The 12,438-nt window shown below is 41.1% G+C and overlaps 1 protein-coding gene across 1 annotated transcript; it reads right to left on the bottom strand.

The window, feature by feature from the left end:
• Positions 1-9,313: 9,313 nt before the first annotated feature.
• On the bottom strand, positions 9,314-11,857 carry LOC121186434 (endothelin-2). Its single transcript, XM_041045168.1, has 5 exons — positions 11,783-11,857; positions 10,871-11,027; positions 10,567-10,680; positions 9,826-9,879; positions 9,314-9,730 (listed from the first exon to the last, which is right to left on the bottom strand). Exons 1-5 carry the CDS (start codon positions 11,838-11,840, stop codon positions 9,640-9,642), a joined length of 474 nt encoding a protein of 157 aa, XP_040901102.1. The 5' UTR covers positions 11,841-11,857; the 3' UTR covers positions 9,314-9,639.
• Between the last annotated feature and the right edge of the window lie 581 nt (positions 11,858-12,438).

Here is a 12,438-nt window from a genome sequence, read left to right as displayed (position 1 = left end):
ACAGCTGTAACTCCCGGTACAGACGGAGAGCACAGAGCCGTCCGTGTGTGAAGGCTTTTAACATCGACCTGCCTCCCCCCCCCTCTATCTCCCTCTCTGCCTCTCTCTCTCTGCGAGCGGATCTCGCGCCAGTGGACTCAAGATGTTGCGGAGTGAATGGGAGACCAGAGTCAAGTCAGCGGGAGTGAATACAGCGCATTCCGGTCACACATTTCAAAATAAAAGCACCGTCGATAACTGCATACTGCAACGATTTGTACGAAAAATAAAAAAATAATAATAATAATTAAAATGCAAGATAAATAAAGTGTTTTTGTTATGCACGGACTTATCATTGTTGCTGACATTTAAGTCAAATTTTGCTTTGCTCTTCACATACAGTGTGCAGATACACCATGAAGCAAACATCCATTTGCTAATTATTACTTTGGAGCAGAGGCTTTAGAGGTTTTCTTTAAATGCAGCTTTGCGATAAATCCGGCGCCTAAAAATAAAGCTATAAATTATGATTCAAAGCAATATATGTTCGGAAACTGCTCATGTTTTTCAGGTGCAAGCCGCATCCTTATCTGTCGGCTAGAGACAAGATAATACATGCAAGGGAAAGCGTTTCTAGGGGCCTGTGAATGCTCTTTTCCCCGCAACATAACGCGCCTTAGTAGGGGGGAAAATGGTGACATACGGACCTTTAAGGTGCATCCCATTAGAGTTATCCAACTACAAACATCGACAAACACCATCTACATCCCGGAGATCACACGCATCCTTTGTTGTGCCTGCACGCCTCTGCATTGCATCCGTGGAAAATGGAGTTTAAGGTGGTAAAACAGCAGCACAAAAAAAACATGCACCCCGTGGCACCCAAGATCTGCAGAAAACTAAGATATTCAGGCGCAACATCGCCTTGTAAACGTGCAGTTTACTACTGATATCGGCTTGTTTTGTATCGGTCAAGTTGGAGCGCAACTTAGGTTATTGTCTGCGGAGAGGTCTTCCCTCCAAACTCTGTGGCTTATTTGCTCCCACAGGACCTCTGCACTCACATTACCTCTCTCCTGATCGCCCTCGTCCGCCTCCTCCTCCTTTGAAATTAGTTACAGCCGATTTAAAAATAGCAGCCCGGTCATTTCCTCACCTCACTCTCCCCTTCTTCCAGCTCCCGGTCCAAACATTTTTACGCACATACCGGAAACCATCCCGAGCCGGGCATCTTGGTACCGGTAGTTCTCGGTGGAAGCTGCATCTCTTCTGTGGGCGTTGCAAACACGGCTCCTCTTTGTGTTGTGAAGACTTCAGTACCCACTAGGCATTGCAGTGCATTGATCCGGAGAGCGAAGGGGGGATGAGGGGGGTGGGGGTGGAGCAGCATACCGTTATATTATCCAGCTTCCTACCATGGTGATGAAGAATGAGGAGGTTATCAATTTTCCCAGGCCAGCATTTTATTAAGGAAATCAATAAATAATATAAAGACAGCTCCCACATAGAGATAGAGCTTACGATCATAATTTACAGCCATGTGACACCTTTTAAACCTCATACCATAAATTGTGATGCTGCTGACTGGGGGCAAGTTTAAAACTGCAGAGTTTTGTACTTTAAGTGATATCCCTATATCATTCCTGTGTGGAAGTTTTACAACCTGATATTCAATGGATAGCTTTTCAGCCCTTTTCTGCTTTTAATTTGTCTCTATTTTCTAACCATATGTTTCAAGATTAAGTATAAACCCATAATTTGTTTTACTTGCCAGAAATTAATCTGAGTGAGTGTTAATATTTCATTGGTGCGCATCTCATTTTTAGAAACAAAACTCTTTCATTTTGAATATCCATAGCAGCAAATAGATGACACATAAGATTATAGATTAGCATTGCATGTTTTCTTTTATTCTTATCAACATCACCAAAGACTTCCTTGTGAAAGGCGCCAAATAGGTTTGCATAACTGGTTCTGAGGCAAAAGTGAAATATGCAGTTTCCCCACTGGGGGATCCTTTCACAAGCTGAAAGTGTGAATTTTTTTTTTTTTTAAATCAATTCATTCATTCATTTTTCATGATGTAGGTAGTTTGACTTAGTAAGGTGACCTGTCAGACGAATAGACTCTTCTTTAGCCTCTTAGACTGACAACTAAGGTTTCTCTCAGTTAGATGAATTACTGTGCTGGGGAAAATATCCTCCCCTTCAAAAAAACTAACAGCACCATAATACCATAATAGTCCTTTACAAGTCTCACACAGAGAAATTTATTGTGAAAGTCTTATTGGTAAAATGTCATGAAATGAAATTGATTCTATGGGCAGTATTTTTACGAGTAATTCAGATCAGCGAGTCTTGATTCATCAGGTGACACTTTCTAGTCAAAGACTCTGCAGCCTCCTTTAGTTGGAGTTTATGGTAACCAGAGGCCATCTACTGGCCAACTGCAGTGACAGCATGTTTCTCCACTGATTTCAGGGGAAGGATGTACCCAGGGTCTGCAGAAAACCAAGACCCAGGATCTCCAGCCCGCCCCTTTACTATGTCATAAATGTACACTGAGTCTTGTACATGTACACTATTAGACAAATAACTGTTTAGTTCAAAGCTTTTGTAGAAAGCGCAAAGGAAGTAACACAAGGAAATTCCTCAGTGGGAAAAAACCTAAACCATTGTCATTTCTCTCTCTCTCTCTCTCTCTCTCTCTCTCTCTCTCTCTCTCTCTCTCTCTCTCTCTCTCTCTTTTATTTATTTTTTATTCCTTGTAAGTGTTTGGTGTAAAATATTAACTGAGGAAGCCGATGGCACGTTTTTTCTACACAGCAGCATATCTGAAATCTTCCTGGGTCAGTCTTTCATCTGATACCTACAATATAATTCCCTTAATGTTTGAGATACGAAACAGCATCAGATGAGGTTTTGGCATCTGTCATGATGTCATTCATCTGGGATGGTACTTGGCAGACATTTAAAGCTAGTATATGCTTGCATATGCTTGCATATGTACAGTATATACGAAAACCAACATTTACAGTATGTTTTACATAAATAGACACACAGTTCATCTGTAGTTATAATATTGTGTTCCTGTGAGATGGACTGACAACTTTCAGTTCAGTTCAACTCGGTTAATTTCAATTTATTTCAAATTACTTGGAATAGTAACAAAAACATTCCCATGTAAATAACATATACATTATTTTGTTCTCATCCATCATGCAATACCATTAGGTACTTATGGGTCCCAAATCTATTCTGCAATATGACAGTGAGTCCAAACATCCACCCAGAGTCATGAAGAACTATCTTCAGAGACAGGAAGAACAAAGAGTCCTAACACAGATGCTTTGGCCCCCACAGAGCCCTGATCATCAGCATCATGGAGTCAATCTGGGATTACTCGAAGAGACAGAGAAGACAGAGACAGCCTAGAAGACCTGTGGCACTGTGGCACTGTGGCAAGTTCTCTGAGATGCCTGAAACAACCCACCTGCCAAGTATACCTTGAAAAACTGTGTTTATGTACACTGAGGAGAACTGGTACTGTTTTAAAGGCAAAGGGTGGTTACGCCAAATACTGATATTTTTTTTTGTAGTACAGTACTGTTCTGTATATCTACAGTAATAAAATCTTATCCTAAGAAAATACCAAATGTAGGGTAATAACAGGGGTAATGATTTCACAGTGAAATATATTTTTATGTTGCCTTAAGGCCTTATCAACTGAGATTGCAAAATCCTGGTTGGTATCTCTGACAGAGATTTATCATAATAGATAAAGTGACCATAAATGAAGAAATTACAGTGGTTCCTCCGAATCGCCTTTTCATAACACTTGCTCAAGGGAGTGACCATCTATTTTGAATGTATATTTTCAGTGCAGTGATTGCATCTTTGTTGCCAAGGGTTACGTTATCCCTCCCTCAAACTGAGCCTTTGCACTTTGTCCTATACTTTGTTAGTCATGCCCCCTTTAGCTGGTTTTGACAACACAGTGCTGCACAGTAGGGATTGTTCCAGCATGGGTTAAGTGGCTTGGATGTTGACATGAACAGGACAGACAGCTGGCTCAGCCCACATAAAGAAACATGATCTTCTGCCTTGGTGGTAAAGAATCATTGCTATGCACAGAAGAGGGTAAAACACATACTTGTTCTGCTGCAAGGGTTAGTTTATGTTTTTGACTGCGAGATCTGTTTGTCTTTGCACGATAATGCACAGACTTTTTTTGGAAAGTGCACCCCATGGCAACAGTTGTGTTTATGTGTACACCGTATGCGTGTGTGTGTGTGTGTGTGTGTGTGTGTGTGTGTGTGTGTGTGTGTGTGTGTGTGTGTGTATGTGTGTGTGTGTGTGTAGGTGGTTGAGACACTGGGTTGTTGCTGCACTGCACATTCCTGGGGAACAGCTGTGGAATATTTGATCACTGGCTGAATCAGGGTGGTTTGACAGCAGATCCCAGCCTCTGCTTTGACAAGTTTCTCATTTACTGTTCTTAGCTCTTGAATGGGTGCTTATGAATTTTTATGGATTCCGAAGTTCCACTCCTTTATTAAAACAAACACTCGTGAACGCAGAGGGAGGTAACCTGTGACTCATGATGACCAGGGAGAAAACAAAGTGCCTCTTTTGTGGCACTTATTTTACAGACTTTACATATTAGCTAAATTTTCTTGATTTATTACCAAGCTCTTTAACTCAGTTCAGCTGATGCGTGATACAGAGGGCTATTTTTAGAGTGGGTACATGCTGTTAACAATCATGATCAATGCCACCTGGCTGTGACCCCCCCCCCCCAAAAAAATCCTTTTTGTGTAGAGGAGTACACAGAGCAGTAAAGCATTTAAGGAATGTTTGCTGATCGTGTTGAAAGAGTTTGGGTTGTGTCTAATATGATGTGATCATTTTAAAGCTAACTATACCACAGAGGTCAGCGCTGGTATGGTATATGAGTCATTTAGAGGATTCAGTGCTATTCAGCTGCATCACGCTCACAATGTGAATAAATGATATTGTGCATACCAGAACATAAGAGCATCACTCGGTCACACTCCACTGGGGTTTTTGGGAAGCAGAGCATGGTGACATCCTCTCCATGCAAAATATACACACAGACATGCTGATGTTTCACATCAGCACCAGATGCTGCTGATCCTACAGCTGCATTTTCTGAAACAATTTTAGGCCAGCACCTGCTCCTCTGAAAAAAACATCTCTAATATTTCATGTGGATGAAGTCCCAACCACAATGTACACAAATCTGTCAGTTACATAACATAATATTTGGAATGTTGCCAGGTGAAACCTCTAGAAACCACATCATACTGGTAGTCACAGAGAACATAAAACCAAACTTTAAAGAGTACATATTTTCACCTGGTACACGCTGTACCTGCACTGGAAAGAAGGTATTTACATCATGGTGTATGTAACCTCTTTCTTCTACAGTATTTTACAGTATTATTTTTTTCAGATCATTTATTTTTCCTTTATCAGCAACTAGAACAATAACTTTTAACTTTCATTTCCCATAGATCCAGTCCACAGTCACGTAAAGCTGCTAAAGGAGCCAAACAACACAATGCCAGACATCACACAACAACACCCGAGAGAGTTGAGGGGTGATGGAGTTCGTCGGACAATGGCAGAGAGGTGGACTTATTGAAGAGAAAGAAGCAGGAGAAAAGGTGAGAGTTTGTTTGTTTGGGGAAGAGGAACTTCCTGTTTTTGGAGCTGAATTGGCTGAAGTGGATACAACAGCTTAGTCCAAAGGTCTGTGAAGCCTAATGTATGTACAGTACAACGTGTGGCTCCATCGTTTTTATTTAAAGAAAAAAAAAGATACATGTGTTATTAAAAGGACAATCTAAATGCTCACCATTGTTACACAGTACCTGAGTTAATGCGTTTATTTTGCATTGAACCAGAAAGAACTGTAGAACCATGTGGCCTCTGAAACAAGAGAAATACAAGGCCAGCTCAGCTCAGACTTATACTTTTTTTTTTGCAACAGCAGCATCAGCAGGAAATTGAACTTGTCATATAAAGAAGAGAGCAGCTGATAGCATTATCATTATCATTGACTCTCCCTGCAATGACAAATCAAAATGCCTGCTGTGAATAGGGCCAATGATTTGATATACCATGTAAATGAAAACCAAAGTTGTTTAAGTATGAGAGAGTATAACTCATATTTTTGACAGCAATAAATAAGTTCGATGTTTATTCATTGGGATAATTTTGTTCAATGATTTGATGTATCTTTCAGTTTCCCCTCTTTTTTTTTTCAAATATACAATTTAGAAACAGAGATAATAGCTGAATATTTGCCTACACCGTTACCTTGTTTATTAAAATAACTACGTTAGTTTTTATGGAAAACGTCTCAGCCAGTTGACCACAAAAGGTTACACTGAAAATTTTGCTGGACACCAGTGATTTCCATGTGCGTATGGTGGCGACATTGAAATGGTTCACTAGGGTCGCTCCTGTTCCAGCACCATGGACAGTGTTCTGCCACTGAAGCTGCCGACGGTTTCTCAAAGCCCTGTTGACACAGTAAGAATCCTCGTTTTGTCATATTAGTTAATCATTGATAAGAATTTATTATGTTTATCTCTTGGGATGTTTTACAGAATAGTCAATGCTATTGTTTATTGCTGCTGCTGTCGGCAGTTGGGTGATAGAAATGAAAGTTGAAACAAGTCAGCATATCACCAAGCCTCTCTGAAGTGGAAAGCAACAGGGCAAAATTATGGGAGTCCCACAGGGTGCTCTTCATTATCATCAATGGACTCATTATCATTGGATTCAGAGGAAGTCTCTGACTAAGCTGTCACAAACGCATAAACAACCATAATGAACAACCAACATGAAAAGAAGTAGTACAGTGTATTTATTCTAACTGAAATTCCCACCGGACATTAGTGGAAAAAAACACTAATGTCATCCATGAGAACTATGATGATCATGAATCTAATTGCACACTTAAAATAAGCGGGTCCTGACTAGACCCTGAAAAAGTGGATGTGCCTTCACCTCACTGGTTCCACCTGCTCAAGGAGCAGGAACAAAAAGCAACAAGAAAGGAGTTGCAAAGTCAGAGATGGTGATTTACTGTCTGCTACCTCAGTTCAATGTTGGGGTGCAATAATCCAAACATAACCAAACACAGAAAGCAGATAATTGACACTGTAAGGAAATACTGAAAGTCAAGTCATAGTGAAAGTAAATAATTTCACTGTAAAAGTTATTGACTTGAAAGTTAAGTCAATGACTTTTGTGCAAACTCCGCACAGAACAGCCCAGACTGGGGTTCAAACCTGGAAACCCTCTTGTTGTCAGGCAACAGTGCTAACCACTGCACCACCTTGCCACTCTGATCAAGTAATTTTAAAACTGTAGTCATAAAGAGAAGCACATGCTCAACAACACTCAGATAGGCTTTGGCATTCAAACCAGGATTTATTGGTTTTAAGGTGCCAACAGTGAGCCAAGAAAACATTCCCCCACACCATTACACCACCACCACCTGCTGGGACCATTGACACAAGGCAGGTTGGGTCCACAGATTCATGCTGTTGATGCCAAATTCTGACTTTACCATCTGCAGTCTCAGCAGAAATCCAGATTCGTCAGACCAGGGTCATCAACTGTCCAGTTTTTAGGAGCCAAAATTAGCAATGATTACAACACCATGGCACAAAAGGAAGAGCCCTGCTGGCATTATAATGTCTAAATTTAGAAGCATTTGACTATTTCTGTGGACATGGGGCAGCAAGTTCTTGTAAGATACAGCTATTTGTTGAATTTTATTCATTGTACCTGTATCTGTAGCACAGTCTGTAGGACAGTAGATGCCACTCTGATAAATAGTTCAGCAGTTGAATGTGTATTTCCTGAGTGTGCACATGTAAATTTGTAGGGAACTGATGGGCAAAATATTAGTGGCTCATCCTTGCAGAGCCTAATTGCAGGAGTCTGAGTCATACAGCTTCAGAGGTATCAGTTTTACTCTATTGTTAGAATTTATCATGACACAGTAGCGGAGTCAATTTCTCAGTGTTTTTTTTTTTCCATGCTTGCTCATTAGAGCAACTCCTCTACAGGCAGTCACAGTTGCTTTACCTGTATGAACCTGCGGCTGAGACCAGTTCTCTCTGCCAGTTTCTGGACAGTCTGTGCATGTGACTTTGCTCAGGCCTGTTTGGCTGCAGGGGGTCTCTCCAGAAAAAAAGAAGTTGAAGGAGAAGTATGACAGGAATGAAATGCCAAGCAATGAAGCAGGAAAACCTACTGCTTGAAATTAGAGCCACATTAACACTTGAGTATTATCATTCATCAAAGTTACTTCATCAGACAGAAAAAGCAGGTCAGTTCGCCACCACTTTATTCATTAGGTGACAATGAATTGTCTCCTGCAATTGTCTCCTTCGGCTCCAGCTCTCGTCTGCCTTCTCGCATATGCAGGTGTGCGAATGTGCAGTACAAGCAGTCTGAAAGGAACACGGGGTGACAGAGCATTTTGTACCTCTCTCTCACCCCCTGAGCAAAGTTACAAAACGCTGCATTCTTTCCACAGATCCTTATGATAACACAGACCGCTTTGCCTTTGAATACCAGGTAAACTTATTATTATTGTGAGCCCTTGAATTCCTGGACCATTCATCCATCTCAGGGCTTCTTTTGAAGTCAGAAATGTGTTTGCTTGCCACAAGGTTGAATCACACATGCTGCCTGAAAGGATTTATTTTCCTTCAAATTATTCTTCATGTGTGGTTTTATTCTGCAGTAATCACTTTATTGACACGGTCCACTTTCCTAAAGCAAACAGAGAAAGCCATACAAGATAGGGTTCCAATTTTTGTTTTAGTTTTATTGACTTAACACGAGAGTTTTCATTTATCTTTGCAATGAAGAATGTTTAATTTACCGAGAGAGAAAAAAGAATGAAACTGGCAAATATTGTCATGATTCAGATTTAATTTTTGCATTTTACACTTTTGCACACAATAAATTCTTGATACAGAGGTGTTGTAATTAATATTTTAATTACAACACCTTGATGAGATGTCTAAGATAATTTCCACTAGACAACAACTTTTTCAAGTATCCACAAAGTCTCAAATGTAATTTTCTAAACTAAACTGTAAAACAGTGAATCTGTGGATCCATTAAAACAAGGAATACAAATGCATTTTACAAAAGACTGAGTACACTCATGCCATGTATGTGAGAAATTCCTGTATACATTTATGTATTTATGTACATTTATGTATAGTATGCATGTCCTTTTCTCTCTGTTACATCCTCTTCTCTCAGTGCTGGCCTTGTCTGTCTGTACCACTCTTACCGACCTGCCAGTTCGAGTCCAACATGACCAAAGGCACAGCATTGTCATCTCCTGATACAGCAGGAGCTCTTCTAAAAGCTGATCCACCACATCTGGTTTCCATGATGTGTCTGCAGAACTCTGTTTTGTTTTCCACCCTCTATTTCCGGGGACAAACAGACATCTTTGTGGCGCTTTGTCCTTCCCGCATTGGACACATCTCTCAGCAGCCTTTTATTTCCCTTCTCTCTATCAAAGGAGTGTCATTTGTTCAGGTGCTCGCTGCTCTCTTCCTCTCTCTCTTGCTGCCTCAGCAGCCACATTTGTTTAGCGAGTATTTGTCCCCTGAGCCTCAGAGGATTTGTCTCTGTATGGATCAGCTGCATCCTGAGCTTTCTTGGGCCTGCTATCCAAAGTTCTGTGGGACAAAAAGTCAGTCACATAATTAAAAACATGACCAAAATGTAAGTGAAGTTGTGAGAGTTCATGTTTTGCTAGTAATTCAAAGCTCACCTTAGGATGCTCCATATGTTACGTTGATCTGTCTTCACAGATTTGATTTCAGGACTGTACACAAGGAAACAGTATGGTTATCAAAAATGACCATCACCTTTGAAATACAGAGTTGGCCTGACACTGCAGTCACTTAAAATACTTTATTGACATTGCTGCATCCAACATAATTACTTTACATTAAGTAACCTGGAAAAAAACCTCTTATCTTTACAGGCTCTCTAAATGTTTTATGTTACCGGCAAACAATGCACCCAATCAGCAGTTATTTCTGTGAATAACTCACCATTTAAACATGAGGCCTTGTCATGCTTACATCATGCCTCTTGTCACTGTCTCTACTGTATAGGACAGTGGCATTATTTGTCTTTTCTAAGAAACACTAATACTCAACTTGGTCTTTCATTGCCAACAGCCACCTGTAAACTTCACTCCTTGGTCCTCTCAGCCAATCAGAAACAAGCTTTGTGAACTTTGCGCACCAGCCTTAGATTATTCTACTCCCTCAGGCCTCGGCTGTATTGTTTTGATGATCACTCCCTCGCACAAGTAGGATCCATAGAACACAGTAACAACTCGTTTAGGCTAATAATAGCCTCTCAGACTGCCTCCCTCCTCATCCTCCTCAAAGGGCAATAACACCTGCCTTTGCAAACAATCTCTTAACTCACAAGGGTCTCTTAACTGGTGCTTGACAGTGCGACTTTGGTTAAATATGGGATGCTCCCACCCCCAACTCACCTGTGATTGCAGAAGTTGGTGCAGGATTGATCATCAGGTTTGGCACAGGTGCATCGGCCAGTGGACCTTCTGCGTCGGGACAGAGCACTTCCCAGACCATAAACGGTTGTCTTACTGCAGAGAGAAAGAGAGGCTCAGTGCCACATTGATGACATAAACACACTGCAGACTTTGCTCTTTGGTACTTCATGCAGCGATATATAATGATAACTTGTGTTTATTCTGCAGGTATTGGGCTCAGAGTTACAATGCAATGAGTTATTCTGATCCAGACGCTCCATGTGGTGCGTTTTCACATGCTCACCTCGGCGTATTGATCCAGATGATATCCAGGTGGCAGAAGTAGTGGCATTCAGAGTCCAGCAGGCTGCTGCAGGCACAGCGCTTGGTCCTCATTTTTTGTGTTTGGACACCATCACCATTCTCCGTTTTCAGCTGTTTCATCACCGGAAAACCCAAACCTGGTGCAAGACAAAGAGCTGCTCACTCAGTGAACATCAACTTCAGCTAGAGCCAAACTGACTTGTCAGTGGCCCTGCCACTGACAAGTCAGATGCCAAAAAGATAGATGTGGGAACATGAAAAAGCTCATCAACTGTTCTTCTCATGACTCTTTATCTTTTACAGTGAACAAACAGACATATTTACAGAGTGGGAATGAGTGGCTTTCCTTGGCTTTGTCCTGCTGAGGACATGGACAGTCATAAAAGACTAAATCTCACAGGTTCACAAACAAAAACTCCATTTCTTCTTTATTGTTTCAGATCAATAGAAGCAAACATGAAATAAGAAAGAAATATTATGCTCCTACTACTTACGTACATGAGGAATTACAGGAATCAATTACAAACTGTATGATAACTTAGTATCACACTTAGTAAAAGCAAAAATCTCCTTGAGATAAAAGGAGAGGTGTGGAACCCATTATGTTCCCTGTGCTTTTGGGCTTGCCAAAACACGTATGTGCACCAACATGCAATGATGACCATGCTGTGTTGTACAGTGGTAGACCGAGATTAATGCCAATGCACATGTGAACCACACTCTGCAATATGTCTAACAGAAACCAAAACTGTTTCTCTTTTAGCATAATTAAGAAGGTTCTGAGGTTGATGTGAGGAGGATGAACTCACACTTCCCTCTTAAACATCCCTCCAAAACAAGAACATAAAAAATTGTCTTTCTTTTCAGAATATATCTTAGAAAATAGACTCACCATCCTGAATGGAAGCCCAAAGAGTGATGAAAAGAAGAACACTGGTGTGAGTAGACATTGTTGGTAGCAGATGGATGGAGCTCTGTAGAGAGACTATTCTCTGCACAGTTACAGCTGCGTTTTTAATGTGCTGCTGCTGCTCATTATCTGCAGGTGTTTGAGCCCTGCCACTCCTGTCCTCTCTCTCTCTCTCTCTCTCTCTCTCTCTCTCTCTCTCTCTCTCTCTCTCTCGCTCTCTCTCTCTCTCTCTCTCTCATGATGTCATGGTCAAAGCCCCACCCACGGCTGCTTGCCACGGAGCCACACTGTATAACCCCAGGGTGTTCGAACCTGTGACACATTCCAGGAATATCTGCTGCTTTGTAACCTCTCCGTGACACCACTGTGACCTGCTGAGTGACATTTATGTCTGAAGTTTGCCTTTGAAAAAGGAATATTCTTTATCCTCTGGCAATACAGGAGGTTTGAGGGGTGGAAAAGAGATGGAGGAAGACATGAGGTCTGAAGAAGGGTTAGAGGGATTACTTAATTTCCTAGATTAGAGAGATGGAGGCTGAAAAAAATGGGTGTTTTCCCAAGAACAGTTTCTCCATTGGAGCAAAATCGATGTTTTAAAACAAAATAATGGTTAATCACTGATATCCAGACCCAGATAC

This window comes from Toxotes jaculatrix, chromosome 8, assembly GCF_017976425.1.
Source record: "Toxotes jaculatrix isolate fToxJac2 chromosome 8, fToxJac2.pri, whole genome shotgun sequence".
Taxonomy (NCBI): domain Eukaryota; kingdom Metazoa; phylum Chordata; class Actinopteri; family Toxotidae; genus Toxotes; species Toxotes jaculatrix.
This window is presented reverse-complemented; position numbering and strand designations above follow the sequence as displayed.

Excerpts from the sequence above, each read along its gene's own strand:
- LOC121186434 (XM_041045168.1), bottom strand. The coding sequence starts at position 11,840 with ATGTCTACTCACACCAGTGTTCTTCTTTTCATCACTCTTTGGGCTTCC. Across the intron at positions 9,880-10,566 it reads ACCAACTTCTGCAATCACAG|TCCTGAAATCAAATCTGTGA; the intron begins GTGAGTTGGGGG and ends CCTTGTGTACAG. Across the intron at positions 9,731-9,825 it reads AACATATGGAGCATCCTAAG|AACTTTGGATAGCAGGCCCA; the intron begins GTGAGCTTTGAA and ends TTTGTCCCACAG.